The sequence below is a fragment of the Prunus avium genome, chromosome 5 (assembly GCF_965620075.1).
Source record: "Prunus avium chromosome 5, drPruAviu1.hap1.1, whole genome shotgun sequence".
Lineage (NCBI taxonomy): Eukaryota > Viridiplantae > Streptophyta > Magnoliopsida > Rosales > Rosaceae > Prunus > Prunus avium.
This window is the reverse complement of record NC_142288.1, coordinates 29,255,527-29,268,887: the sequence shown is the minus strand read 5'-3', so window position 1 is coordinate 29,268,887 and position 13,361 is coordinate 29,255,527. Positions and strand designations below refer to the sequence as shown.

At 41.6% G+C, this 13,361-nt stretch overlaps 3 protein-coding genes across 3 annotated transcripts; 2 read left to right on the top strand and 1 right to left on the bottom strand.

Annotated features, from left to right (window-relative positions):
* The first annotated feature begins 405 nt into the window (after positions 1 to 405).
* On the top strand, positions 406 to 2,590 carry LOC110754138 (uncharacterized). Its single transcript, XM_088253040.1, has one exon. The coding sequence runs from the start codon at positions 480 to 482 to the stop codon at positions 2,469 to 2,471; it is 1,992 nt and encodes a 663-aa protein (XP_088109166.1). The 5' UTR covers positions 406 to 479; the 3' UTR covers positions 2,472 to 2,590.
* A 3,099-nt stretch (positions 2,591 to 5,689) lies between these two features.
* LOC110754048 (Peptidyl-tRNA hydrolase family protein) lies at positions 5,690 to 8,615 on the top strand. The gene is made up of 8 exons (XM_021955046.2): positions 5,690 to 6,082; positions 6,311 to 6,395; positions 6,838 to 6,905; positions 6,989 to 7,039; positions 7,167 to 7,240; positions 7,808 to 7,866; positions 7,957 to 8,033; positions 8,117 to 8,615. Exons 1-8 carry the CDS (start codon positions 5,822 to 5,824, stop codon positions 8,228 to 8,230), a joined length of 789 nt encoding a protein of 262 aa, XP_021810738.1. The 5' UTR covers positions 5,690 to 5,821; the 3' UTR covers positions 8,231 to 8,615.
* A 1,570-nt stretch (positions 8,616 to 10,185) lies between these two features.
* ASPG1 (Eukaryotic aspartyl protease family protein) lies at positions 10,186 to 11,988 on the bottom strand. Its single transcript, XM_021955182.2, has one exon. The coding sequence runs from the start codon at positions 11,897 to 11,899 to the stop codon at positions 10,415 to 10,417; it is 1,485 nt and encodes a 494-aa protein (XP_021810874.2). The 5' UTR covers positions 11,900 to 11,988; the 3' UTR covers positions 10,186 to 10,414.
* Between the last annotated feature and the right edge of the window lie 1,373 nt (positions 11,989 to 13,361).

Sequence of the window (13,361 nt, the reverse complement as noted above, 5' to 3'; positions counted from 1 at the left end):
TATTCATTGCCTATCAATTTCATTGATGATCATCATCTGCTTTAATTATGTTCCTCTTTTCCTTGATAACCAAGAATTTAACCTACATAGAAAATATGAATGCTAGGGCTACAGGGACATTTCCGCTTTTTCATTTTGTATAAGGAAAAAAAGAAGTGAACTGTAAATGAAATCTCACGTTTTTTGATCCATCTCTGTTGATTTTTCCCATTTGTTGTCGTCTATGTTTCTTTAAAATGAAATCAATGCCATAACCAATATTCTATAAATTTAATGGTAACAAAAAATTCTATTTTCTTTTTTGGGAAAACATAATTAACAGATTAATCCTTGGTCCCCAAGTAAACGAGCTCCTATATATAAAAGAGGCACATATCTCACTCACGCCTCTCCAACCTAATTCCATCAAAACCCTGCAAATTAAACCCTCTCCCAAATTCCCAATTCTCCAATCAAACCTCTGTTTACCAATCACGCCGATGGCTCATCCACCAACTGGTCTTGTAATTCTTGGTCCTCCAGAGATCAACAAGCCCACCCCACCATCACAACCCGAACCCGCCTCCGGTGATTCGATGAGCGGATCAAACAGAGCCAGACCCCCAATGGGCCTCACCGAGAACGGCTCAGCCACCTTCCTCACCTCCTCAAACCCCTGCCTCGATCTGTTCTTCCACATCGTACCGGACTCTCCGGCCTCCTATCTCAACGAACAACTCCCGCTGGCCTGGGCCCAAGACGCCCTCACCACTCTCAAACTCATCTGCAACCTCAGAGGCGTCCGTGGCACCGGAAAGTCCGACAAGGAAAGCTTCTACACGGCGGCGTTTTGGCTCCACAAAAACCACCCCAAAACCCTCGCCTGCAACCTCGCCTCTTTCGCCGAGTTCGGCTACTTCAAAGACATGCCCGAGATCCTGTACCGCCTTCTAGAAGGCCAAGACGTGAGGAAGAACCAAAAGGACCAGTGGTCAATGAGAAAACGCAGATGGAGCGGTAGCGAGAGGAGACCAGTGGTTCGGCGAGTGGCACGGAGACGTCGTCCGAGTTATAAAATTGGTACTAAATCAAAAACCAAAGCGGCGGTCACTCCGGCCATCAGCAGCCGGAAGAGTGTGCCTAAAGAGGTTCGGGTAATGAAGGGGATGGAGAGGATAAAATTGGAAAGAGAAAAAGCGAGCGCTGCGAGGAAAGAAAAGAAGATAGCCATAGCCAAGAAGGCTATTGCCAGGTACCAACGTGACCCGGACTACCGGTTCTTGCACCAGAGGGTTTCTGATCTTTTCGCAGAGTGCTTGAAGTCCGATATAGAAAACTTCAATTCGGATGATAAGCATAAGAAGATAACTCTGGCTGCCAAGTGGTGCCCTTCCCTTGACTCCTCCTTCGACCGCGCCACTTTGCTCTGCGAAGCCATTGCGAGGAAGGTGTTTCCCCGAGAATCGTACCCGGAATATGAAGGTATGGAGGAAGCACATTACGCGTACAGAGTCAGAGACCGGCTGAGGAAGGAGGTGTTGGTGCCGCTGAGGAAGGAGTTGCAGTTGCCCGAGGTTTACATGGGTGCCAACCAATGGGGTGCTATTCCGTACAATCGAGTGGCCTCTGTGGCCATGAAGCTTTACAAAAGAAAGTTTTTGGAGCACGACAATGAGAGGTTTAGCAAGTATTTGGAGGACGTGAAAGCCGGCAAGTCCACAATTGCGGCGGGTGCTTTGCTTCCGCACGAGATCATAGCCCAACTGAATAATATGGGGTGGTGTTCTTCTGTCGATGACCAGAATGACGATGACAAGGAAGATCAAGTGGCCTTGCTTCAGTGGAAGAAAATGGTGGATGACATGCTAAAGCAAGGGAAGCTGAAGAATAGCTTAGCTGTATGTGACGTCTCGGGAAGCATGGCTGGAACCCCAATGGAGGTGTCTGTGGCTTTGGGATTGTTGGTGTCCGATCTGAGTGAAGAGCCATGGAAGGGAAAGGTCATCACTTTCAGTGGAAACCCTCAGCTGCATTTGATAGAAGGGGATGATCTTAGGTCCAAGTGTGAATTTGTGAGGAGGATGGATTGGGGCATGAACACTGATTTTCAAAAGGTGTTTGATTTGCTTCTCCAAGTGGCCGTGAATGGGAATTTGAAGCCAGAGCATATGATCAAGAGGATCTTCGTGTTCAGCGACATGGAGTTCGATGAGGCTTCGAGCAATAGTTGGGAGACTGATTATGAGGTAATACAGAGGAAGTATAAGGAGAAAGGGTACGAGAATGCAGTGCCACAGATTGTGTTTTGGAATCTGAGGCATTCTATGTCTACACCAGTGCCGAGCACAGAACCAGGGGTGGCGCTGTTGAGTGGCTTCTCCAAGAATTTGATGAAGATATTCTTGGATGGTGATGGGGACGTTCGCCCGGATCTTACCATGGAAGCAGCCATCTCCGGTGAAGAGTATCAGAAGCTGGTTGTGATAGATTGATGATATGATCATCAACATTCTTCATTCCTGTCTCCTGTAAAAAATCGTTTTATGTTTGGCCCTTTCCTCTGAAAATTTCATATATGAATGATAAGAAATAAGTTGACCGTTTATGTTTGGCCTTGGTGTTAATTTCTAACTAACCATTTTGTAGAAGAAAATAGACAAGTGAAATGTTGGTGGTTTTATTTTATGATTGCAACTGGACTTGTTGGTGGCACCCAACCCAAGGTATATATGAGATGCATTTCCATTTTGCCCTTCAAAGGGACTTGTTGAGGCTCAGTACCGCCAAAGAGATGGACTTTGTTCATGTTCCCAATCCAATCCCATACAGCTTTCCTCACTCTTCAAACGCTTGTTCGAGGTTTTTGAAATCCCACTGGAATCCAGGAAACAAATTACACAATACTTTCTTAAACTGACACACACAGTTCTTGTGTAATTTTTGAGAGATAATGTTCAGTCCAGTACACTTCATTGGACTAAACTTATATATTGCACCTAATGGACTACAGCATCATATATGCTATTTAATTTAGAACAACAGCTAAGCAACTTGATTAGAATGAACTCAGAGAGAGACAGAACAAAAACAATTGGACCTCGAAAACTATTTTTTCAGAAACATTAACAAAGCCGAGTATAGCCGCCCGGCTATACTATTTGTAAAAAAAAAAAAATTAAAAAAACCGTGTATAGCCGGACGGCTATATGATCGGTTCATAATTGTATATCATTTTGTACCCTTCTAGCTTATGATTTGGTTATGTTTTTGAGTTAAACTTGTACTTTTAATCCTTTTTGTGTTTATCTTTCAGCTTTAGGGAACAATGATGGCTTTGGATAGGAAATGATGCAATCCATGCATGTTAAAGCCTGATTTGGATAAAGGGAAGAAGAGCTTAAAGACAAACTCATTTTGGCTACAGCCCCCTGCCAGTCCAGTTCCGTAGGTCATATTGCAAGCATTGTTTCAACAACCTACATAGCTCGAATGAGGCCACATTCTTCATGAAAGTTGTTCCAATTGGTGTGTACTATAACATATCCAAAATTCAGCCCCATTGGATAAATTTGGAGTCCGTTACCTAGAAAACACAGAACCATGCTCAGGATGGATCTTATCAGCGCGGAAAATGAGTTAGCAATTTGTTTCGGCCTTATCTTCTTCCTCCGACCTTGGATTGGCCCAAATAACATATAGCTGGAAAGAAGACATTCTGAACTTCAATTTAGAGTGCTTAAAGTCCTAATTGGATTAAGAGAAGCCCAAGTTGTAAGACCTTGAAGTTGCTGGTCATGCTGACCTCAACATGTGCTGGTTGGATGCTTGGTCATGGTGAGCTAGGTATGAGCTATCATTTCTGGTTGGAAGCTTGGTCATGGTGACATGAAGATGAGCTAGGGCTGCTGGTGGGATCTATTGGTGAAGTGCATCAACCAATTCAAGATTTTCTAATACAAGTGCATCACCCAATTTAGATTTTCTAATACAAGTGCATCAACCATTTCAGATTTTATAAAACAAGTGTTGTATGCATTAGCCATTTTGAAATCAGATTTTCACTTCCCCTAGGCCTATAAATAGGGAAGTTCTCTAAGCTTGTAAACACACCCCAAGGGGGGGAGCTCTCAAGCACTTCTCTAGAGCTCCCTTCCCTTCTCTCCCTCAAATTCTCTTAGTTTCCCTTTGTAGTTCTCAATTGTTGTAATAAGATCATTCTATTAAATTTTCTTTGTACTAAATATCAAACATCTCTCTACTTCCCTTCTCTTCCAAAAGTCTTCATGTCTCAAACACTTCACAAACACATTCCCTTCCAAAATCCTCAAAGCTCTCAAACACATGTTCTTCCAAAATTCTCTAAAGTTCCCAAACACTTTCTTCTCCCTCCTCAAAGTTCTCAAACACTTCCTTTCTTCCTCAAAGTTCTCTTAGTTTCCTTAATGTTTTCTTAGTTGTAATTTATTTTTCTTTGTTATGTAAATTCTTTTCTTAAGTTTTCAAGTTGAATTAGTTTCCAAGTTTCAATTATGGTTTTTGTTCTTATTCATTATGCTTATAAGTTAATATGCTAGTTTGAATGATTGATCACCATTTAGGCTTGCATGTTAGCTATCTTGGTTTGAATTAAGAGTATACACCATGCTTTAATTCGAATTGAACTATGAATAGGAAGAGTATGTATGGACATTCGACAACAGAGATTAGATACATGCTTGGTTGTTTAAAATGTTCTTCTATGCTTAATGGGTTCCTAATGCTTAATTTTAGGTTAGACAACAAATGATCAAATTAGGGAATTAGGAACACAAGGTTATGACCACACACCATGGCTTAATCATACTTTAGCTAGAATCAATCCATTAATCTAATTGAACTTGGGAACTTATTTGCTTGAGTTACTTATTTCTTTCTTCCTTGTTTTATTTATTTCCTTTCTTTTTCATTTCTGTTTTGTGTAGGGAAAATGAATTGGATCATTCAATCACCAATCCTCGTGGGATCGACCTCGCACTTACATATGCTATACTACCAAACGGCTCGTGCACTTGCGAGTATCACAAGTTGAGGATGCAGCTGAATCCATTTTGGTGCAGCTATATCGACACAACACTATACTATTTATATATATTAAAAAAAGACCCGCTCATGGCCTAGGTGCCACGTGTCAGAATAGTAAAGCCGAACGGCTATACTATTTTTGAAAAAAATTAGAACAAAACGGTGTATAGCTGCGCGGCTATAAAAAAAAAAAAAGATGCCACTGTATATAACGGTATGGCCGTGCGGCTATACTATCTTTAAAAGCAATTTAGTAAAAAATCTAGTATAGCCGTGCGGCTATACTATTTTTAAAAACAATTTAGCAAAAAATCTAGTATAGCCGTGCGCCTATACTGTTTATTTTTCAAAAAAAAAGGACCCACCCAGTGATTAGGCGCCTACGTGTCAAACTACGTATAGCCGTGCGGCTATACTATGTTTAATAAACCGAGTATAGCCGTTCGGCTATACAATTTTTATAAAAATTAAAAAACCGGTTATAGCCGCCCGGCTATACTAGTTTTATATATTTTAAAAAAGGACCCACTTAGCGCTAGGTGGCACGTGTCAAAAATAGTAAAGCCGCTCGGCTAGACCATTTTTTTATAAAAAATTAGGAAGAACGAGTTTAACTTTTTATTAATTTTCAATTTTCAGGATTTTTAACCTCTGGTTTTTTATTAATTTTCAATTTTCATTCTCCCTCATCTTCCTCCTAGTAGCAGCCGTAGGGTTTATCTATCGATTTCTCAAACCCTCAGCTAATTATTGGTTTGTATAAATAAGTAAAACAAAAAATATGAACGTTGCTGCTTCTCTATCATCTATCGCCACCGTTCGCTTCCCCAATTGCCACCGTTGTTTTCGCTCCTCAAAAACCCTAATTCCATCTTCGTCGGTTCGGATAATGTCTCAATTCTCGTCATCACCCTCCGCCTCATCTGCGCCGCCAATGAGCTCGAACACGGTGGCTGTCGAATCCAAGAAGCCGCCCAAGCAGCCGTGGCTCATCGTCGGCCTTGGAAACCCCGGAAAGAAATACCACAGCACCCGCCACAATGTTCGCACGACCCTCAAAGCTTTGTGTTTTTAGTTCGCTTTTGAAAATTCAAGTTGACCCCAAACTTCACACTTTTGCTCCTCATAGCTGTTTTAGACGCTAATTTTCCTATCATATGAATGTTGCCTGGTTTTCTTCTTCATTTAACTCTATCTGATTAATGTTGTGCTATATGGAAATCTGAAGCTTGCAAATTGCAATAATATATGGCGGTGGTGTTCTTTTCAGGTGGGTTTTGATATGGTGGATGCTATAGCTGAAGCTGAAGGGATATCATTGAGCAGTGTTTCTTTCAAAGCCCTGGTCGGAAAAGGTTCAATTGCTTTGAATTTTAACACTATTTCAAATTTACAACTTATCTCCTGGATAAGTTTTGTTAGTGAGTAATGGATCACCATTTGCTCTTGAAGCTTACGTTGAGCTCATTTTCCCCAGTTGTGTGATTATCTGCACATGCTGGAACTACCCAATTCTGTTGTCTTTATTCTTTCTCTCTCATGTTGATCGTTTGAAATATAGTTTGATTGGTTGCAGAACCAAACCAGCAACTGAATTTGCTAACTTTGCTTTATTGTGTGTGTTCACTTTGCATAATTTTTGTGCACATATCTTTTTCACACGTCTCTGCAATTTACAATCTCATTTTGTTTGTGAATTTATTGAGCTTATCGATAAATAATCCTTCACTTTGTTTTCAAGATTCCCAACTGTTATGGCAAACTGTAATCCAAATAGAACTTGTTTCCATATTCCAGGCCTTATTGGGGATGTTCCAGTTATATTTGCCAAACCACAAACTTTCATGAATAAAAGCGGTGAGTCAGTAAGTAAGCTATCTCAGGATTTGTCATAATATTTTAATATGTTTCTGAGATGATTGGTTGATATTTGGACCCTTTGTTGAAGGTTGGATCCATTGTTTCGTATTACAAGATTCCATTGAAGCAAGTACTTGTGGTGCAGTTTCTCTCCCTAGCTTGACTTAATCTCTACTCTTTCTCTTTTTTTTTCCCCTCTTGTTTTCTGAGTCAGAGTGTCCTGTTTCTCTACCATGTTCAAATTTCTTGAAATATTTTTTTTTCAGATCTTTGATGATCTAGATCTCCCTTTTGCAAAACTGCGGCTTTTGCCAAAAGGTGGACATGGAGGGCACAATGGGTAATTGCACATTGCCATGTTACTTTTCTGTTTTAGCTAATGTACTAGTTTTTGTTAGATTTAACTCAGTGTCTAAGGAAAATATATTTCAAATGAGCAACTCTACCACTGTATCCTAGACCTGTAATTTGAAAGGACCCTGTCAGATCCCTAAGATCCCCAAACGAATACTTTTTCTCTGTATTCCAGATCTATATGTATTATCTTGAAGACAATGAGAAATGATATCATTGTCCTAAACCACAATCATCCTGTCTTCAGGAATGAATATAAAGATTATAAACATTTTTTGCTGCACGGTGACATTTCAAACTAGGAAGAACCTGTGGTGACTTGTGGATTTTCTTTCCCTGCTTGTAGTAAGACTGTTTTGTTGCATGTAAATCTTTTCTTTGGTTTATCAAGCCAATTGCGAAAAAATTCTGATTGCTTGTGGCTTAATGATTCTCAGAATATAATATTGCTTATGTTTTTTACGTATATCAACAGTCAGATGGTAGAATAACTGAAAAAAAATAGAAATCCCTTGTGATTATTCAGGTTCCCTTCATTCATTTTCTTTTGCAGGATGAGGAGTGTCATTGATCACTTTAAAGGGAGTCGAGATTTTCCCCGTTTAAGAATCGGTATTTTCCCTAGAGCACTAAAATTGTTTGCCTATACTATTTTAAAAATTACATTATTTATTATGTCATTGAATTGGAGAATTTCTGTAGGCATTGGACGGCCTCCTGGGAAAATGGATCCTGTGAACTTTGTTCTTCGTCCCTTCACTAAACAAGAACTTGAAGAGGTTTGTTGAGTTTCTGATGTAACTTCGGGAGAAACTTATGTTTAGGTTGATACTGGACTCTAACTACTAGACATGCTTTTCAGTTGAATTTTACGTTTCAAGATGGCGTAGAAGCGGTGCGCATTCTTTTGCTTGAGGGATTCAACAAAAGCGCAACATTTGTTAATAGTGCCAAACCCTTGGAACAATGTGGTTAAATTGCTTCGTTTGTTATCTTGAGAAGCATATTACTTCAGAAATTCGCATTTTGGTGAACCATCCATCATTGCTTTCATTATTATCTGGTAGTGACAGTGACTCACAATACTACTTTGAAGATCTATACAAAGCCCCATCAGAAATTTCCAATCCACTAGAGTAGTTCCAACATTCTTTCTCTGAACGAGCAGCTGCAGCTATGTACTTGAGAATTAGCGACATGTAATTTTATCATTTTTTTTTTTTTTGGTTTTACGTTTCTAAACTTGTATGATGCTTTTCAAAACTTGTTTCTTTTTCTTCTTTTTGTTAAAAAGGCATGGCATGTGAAGAGGTCCAGGTAAAAGCAAAACGTTCCCACATTTTGGGTTTTTTTCCTCCTCATATGTGAAAAGGTCCAAGTAATTTCAGTATCTGCAAACTCACAACAAGTCACCCACATTTTGCAATGTCTTATGGTTGACCGATATTTTCAAACTCAACAGCGTACATGCAGGACCTGTGACCTTTCAGCAAAATCTGTTTAAGGGTTACCAACTAATGTGAATGTGGGTTCCCACATGTGAAAATTAGTCTACCAGCTTAAAATCAGTCAATTTTAAAATGAAGCAAGTGTCAAGGGAACAATTTCTTATTTTCTCATGCAACTTATTGTGGTAACTTTTTTGACTTTTATTCCGCTGCAGCTTTCACAGAAGAAGCAAGGCCCACATTTTCTTATCCCACTACCTTCTTTCTTCTATTTCTCTATTGCCTTTGCCAGCGCCACCTATAATAAACCAATTCACCATGCCTTAACAGTTACGGAGTAGAGATTGAATGGAATAAAAATACAAATTTATCTGAACAAATCTGTATCCAAACAGAAGTATTACAGAAAGTGATTTATTTAAGGGCAAGTTTTGGGTTCTGCATATACAAACATAGCAATTATAAAAACAGAAGGCGTGGCTGTGCCAAACTTTTTTCCTCAATTGAAGGAACTAAATGTACACATTACTACATTAGGATCCCAAATTTTTCTGCTGGGTCTTGGGAGCCTCCCATAACTGCATATGGTAGTTGCCATTGATGTTTGACCTAAATTTTATGGCATTTAAATGATTTTCCCACACTAGGGTCCCAACCCAAATTCTCTGCCTGATTTTCTTCTAAATATCTGGATGGAGAACAAGTACGCATTTTTATTGCAGTTCATCGTTTTTTAACCATTTGAAAATAAAATTGTACGTTGAATTTGGGCTGGGCATGGTAACGGTAATGGTAATGGTAATGGTATAGTAGATGATGTGGGTGGGTGGACCGTGGATAAGAAAAGACAAACGGCCCATGCCGACAATCACGGTACTTGGGCCCACAAAAGGAAAGTGTAGGGACCCAAGGTCAAAGTGCGTGAATCCTACGTGGCATACGTTGTCTTCCACTTCCAAAAGTGGACCCTACGAACAATGCATGTGATCGACTCCCCCACATTCACAGGCGAAAGTGAAAGAAAGCGAATTCGTAAGGAGGACCGGTGAGGAAAGGAGCCAAACAAGTAATGCGCCTATATAAACGCCTCCAAAATTCACATGCAATACGCAGAGAGAGTCTGAGTCACCAATATATATATATATAATCTAATCTAATGAAACAAAAGAAAAGAAAATATATAATGCCACGAGGCACACATGCAAGCAAGCCTTTTTACAACGTATTGTATTGTATAACGTGAGTGAGTGAGAGAGTGTTCAGCCCTCAACTTGGACTAATTTGCCACCAACAAATTCAATACATGCTGACAGACGACAACACTAGCAATTCAATTCAACCATATAATTCAGCTCAGAATTTATACAGTAGATGATGGGCATGGGCCCCACTCTTATCGACCTCCCACCCAAATACTTTGATATTTTAAATTCAAAATCAGCTCATCCTGTCTTGTGTACAATTCAACAACCACCACCGCACCTGTAATAAATACTTTTAATATACGGGATAGAAATGGAACTCAGGTATAAAAGCCTTGGCCTCCAACCTTGTTCTTTATCTTCATTTTTCACCCTATTATAATTTATGAGGGATAAATAGGTAGCCCCAGCTCCTTGTACATAATATTTCACTCACAATCCCAACCTATTACCTCCTAACCCAACTCCAACCTAAACTTACATCTAATCCCTTTTTTTTACTTAACAAATTTAACATTTATTTGGCGAGAAACCCACGCGGTTGTTTGCCAAATCATAGCTCACACGTGTCCCCTGCTGCTGAACGTTCCCGATGATGGACGGGGACGACGACGTCGGAGCAAAGGCAAAGCAAAACGTTCCCGCCGAGTCCACGGGAATCAAGTAGTTCTTCGCGGGCAGACTCAGCGACTTCCCATCAGCAAACAGGAACGACACTGTTGGGACCTGAACCCTGGACCGCGACGACAGGTCATAACACGTGTCGAACAGTGCAAAGCCACTCGCACTCGGCAGGTCCCGGGTCAATCTCTTAAACGCGTCGCGTAGCGAGTTGTAGGCCTCCGTCTGCAACCGAGTTATGGCCGTGCCCGAGTCCACGATGATCCCGCCGTTCCCCGACTCGTCCACCTGGAAAACCGAAGGTGGGACCGACACCGGTCGGCCGCCGACACTGAACCCCTTCAGCCCCACGTAGTAAAACGTTTCGACCCTGCTGTCCTTCAACAACGGCGCCGTCACCGAGTCACTGGGTGGTGCCGAGTTGAACTCCAGGGTCGACGACGTGGACGAATCGCGGTTCACCAAACAGTACGAGAACGACGTCGCTTTGAATTGCGAAGGAAGTGACAAAGCCCCACCGCCCAGGCCCAGTAAACCGGCGGCCCCGACGAATAATCCCTCGTTATCGTGCCCGCACCCCAAGCCGACGTTATGGATCGCGCCCGAGTTCCCGAACGACACCGTTTCCGTCACGAAATCGCCGACGGTGTATGACCCGTCGCCGTAGGACACCTGGTAGAGGCACTTGTCGGCACGACAGGCGGACACGTGAAGAGACTGGCATTGCGCGGAGTCGCACGTGACCGGGTGGTAAGTGGAGGATCCGGTGGGGTTGAAAACCGGGTCGGTTTGCTGGTAACAGTCGGAGCAAGGCTCGCATTGGAGCCAGTTAATGTCGCTGCCGGTGTCGAGCACCATGTAGAAGGACTTGGCCGGGGTGCCGACGCCGATGCGCGTGAAGTACTCGCCGCTTCCCTGGCTCACACCCGACACGACCGGGGTGGAGAGGTCCTCGGGTCGGATCTCGGTGTGCATGGGTTCGAGATCGGACTTCTTGATGTTCTGAACCGCCAGCTGGAGCTTGGTGTGGAGCGAGTTGACTCGGGCGGAGTCACGACCGAGTCGGGAGAGGACTAAGGATTCGTAGTCCTTGTGTTGTGAGTTGTGGAGAGCGTCGCGGGGAAGGAGTTGGAGAGAGAAGGAGGAGTTGAGAGGAGTGAGAGTATGGGCCTGGGCCTGGGTTTCTTGGCGGTCCAAAGGTTTGAGGGTTTCAGGGTTGAAGGAGAGGACGTCATGGGCTTGGGTGAGGGAGGCAGAGACGTCGAGAAGTGTGGTTGTTTCTTCTGATAAGCTGCGAGAGAGTGTGGAAGGAAACAGTGAAGTCAGTGTTAAGGCTGAGAAAATGGCCAAGTAAAGAAATGCGGTCTGAGCCATTTTTCTGTGTTGCAGAAAGCAGAGAGAGAGATGAGTGGGAAGTGAAGTGGAGGTTGGCTTTATTTAGTAGAGAAAGAGACAGAGAACGGGAGAGAAAGAGAGAGAGAGAGAGAGAAGATGCTCACGTCAGGCTTGGCTTAGTTAGAGGAAAAGCATTAAAGTGGGAACTGGGAAGTGGAGTGGGACCCAAAGTAATTTAACTTGTTTTGGGTGGAGAATGAAGGCCACTGTTAAATCTGTGTTTCGATTTTATTTTTTTTCCTTGTGTTATTGCAGAAATTGATATATTTTTTTAAAATTTTCTGCTTGTGTGCTGTTCTCTTCTGTGGCAGGCAGGCAGCAATGTCGGGAGTCTTTTGTTTTCTCTGTGTATCGAGTTTTACTATTTTCTCCTCCTTTTTGGGGCAGAGGTAAAAGTTTTGCTTTCTTTAAATCCGTACCGGTGGCAGGTGATAAAGGCCATAACATTTAAAACATAATTTATTTACTGCATCTTTGAGAAACTTAATTTACAAAAAGAAGTCACGGTGACAATCTTATTCCATAGGAGAAAAGTTGTAAGCCGGAATAACATCGCTATCCAAAGAAATAATTCAAATTTTGTTACATAATTGAGAATGACTTGGCAAAACGTACGCATCAGTCAAAAAATTAGTTTCCATGAGCACATGGCGAAACGGATTCGTTGAAAGAAATAACTCTCGTATTAATGATATTGTTTTTGCGTATATTCAGACTTTACTTCTCACTTGCTTGCGATTCAATTGTGGAACATTTTTCTATTCTCCGAAAAAGAGCTTTGACTTGAGAAATTGTGAGTTTCCTCTTTTGTTGATTACGTATTGTTAAGCTCATAATTTCATACATATACATGCCCTATTTACTTACTTCTTTTGCTTAGTTTCTTAGATTTTTAAGTTATTTGCCTCCCTTTGTGTGTTTTGTAGGCAAATAGAGCAAGAGAGCATAATTCATGCAATTCAAGCATGTTAAGGCCTAATTTGGATGAATGGATGAAGAGCTTAAAGACAAACTCATTTTGGCTACAGCCCCCTGCCAGTCCAGTTCCGTAGGTCATATTGCAAGCTTTGTTTCAACAACCTACATAGCTCTAATGAGGCCACATTCTTCATGAAAGTTGTTCCAATTGGTGTTTACTATAACATATCCAAAATTCAGCCCCATTGGATAAATCTGGAGTCCGTTACCTAGCAAACACAGAACCATGCTCAGGATGGATCTTATCAGCGCGGAAAATGGGTTAGCAATTTGTTTCGGCCTTAACTTCTTCCTCCGACCTTGGATTGGCCCAAATAACATATGGCTGGAAAGAAGACATTCTGAACTTCAATTTCGAGTGCTTAAAGTCCTAATTTGATTAAGTAAAGCCCAAGTTGTAAGCCCTTGAAGTTGCTGGTCATGCTGACCTCAGCATGTGCTGGTTGGATGCTTGGTCATGGTG

Excerpts from the sequence above, each read along its gene's own strand:
- LOC110754048 (XM_021955046.2), top strand. The coding sequence starts at position 5,822 with ATGAACGTTGCTGCTTCTCTATCATCTATCGCCACCGTTCGCTTCCCC. Across the intron at positions 6,083-6,310 it reads ACCACAGCACCCGCCACAAT|GTGGGTTTTGATATGGTGGA; the intron begins GTTCGCACGACC and ends TGTTCTTTTCAG. Across the intron at positions 6,906-6,988 it reads TGAATAAAAGCGGTGAGTCA|GTTGGATCCATTGTTTCGTA; the intron begins GTAAGTAAGCTA and ends CCTTTGTTGAAG.
- LOC110754138 (XM_088253040.1), top strand. The coding sequence starts at position 480 with ATGGCTCATCCACCAACTGGTCTTGTAATTCTTGGTCCTCCAGAGATC.
- ASPG1 (XM_021955182.2), bottom strand. The coding sequence starts at position 11,899 with ATGGCTCAGACCGCATTTCTTTACTTGGCCATTTTCTCAGCCTTAACA.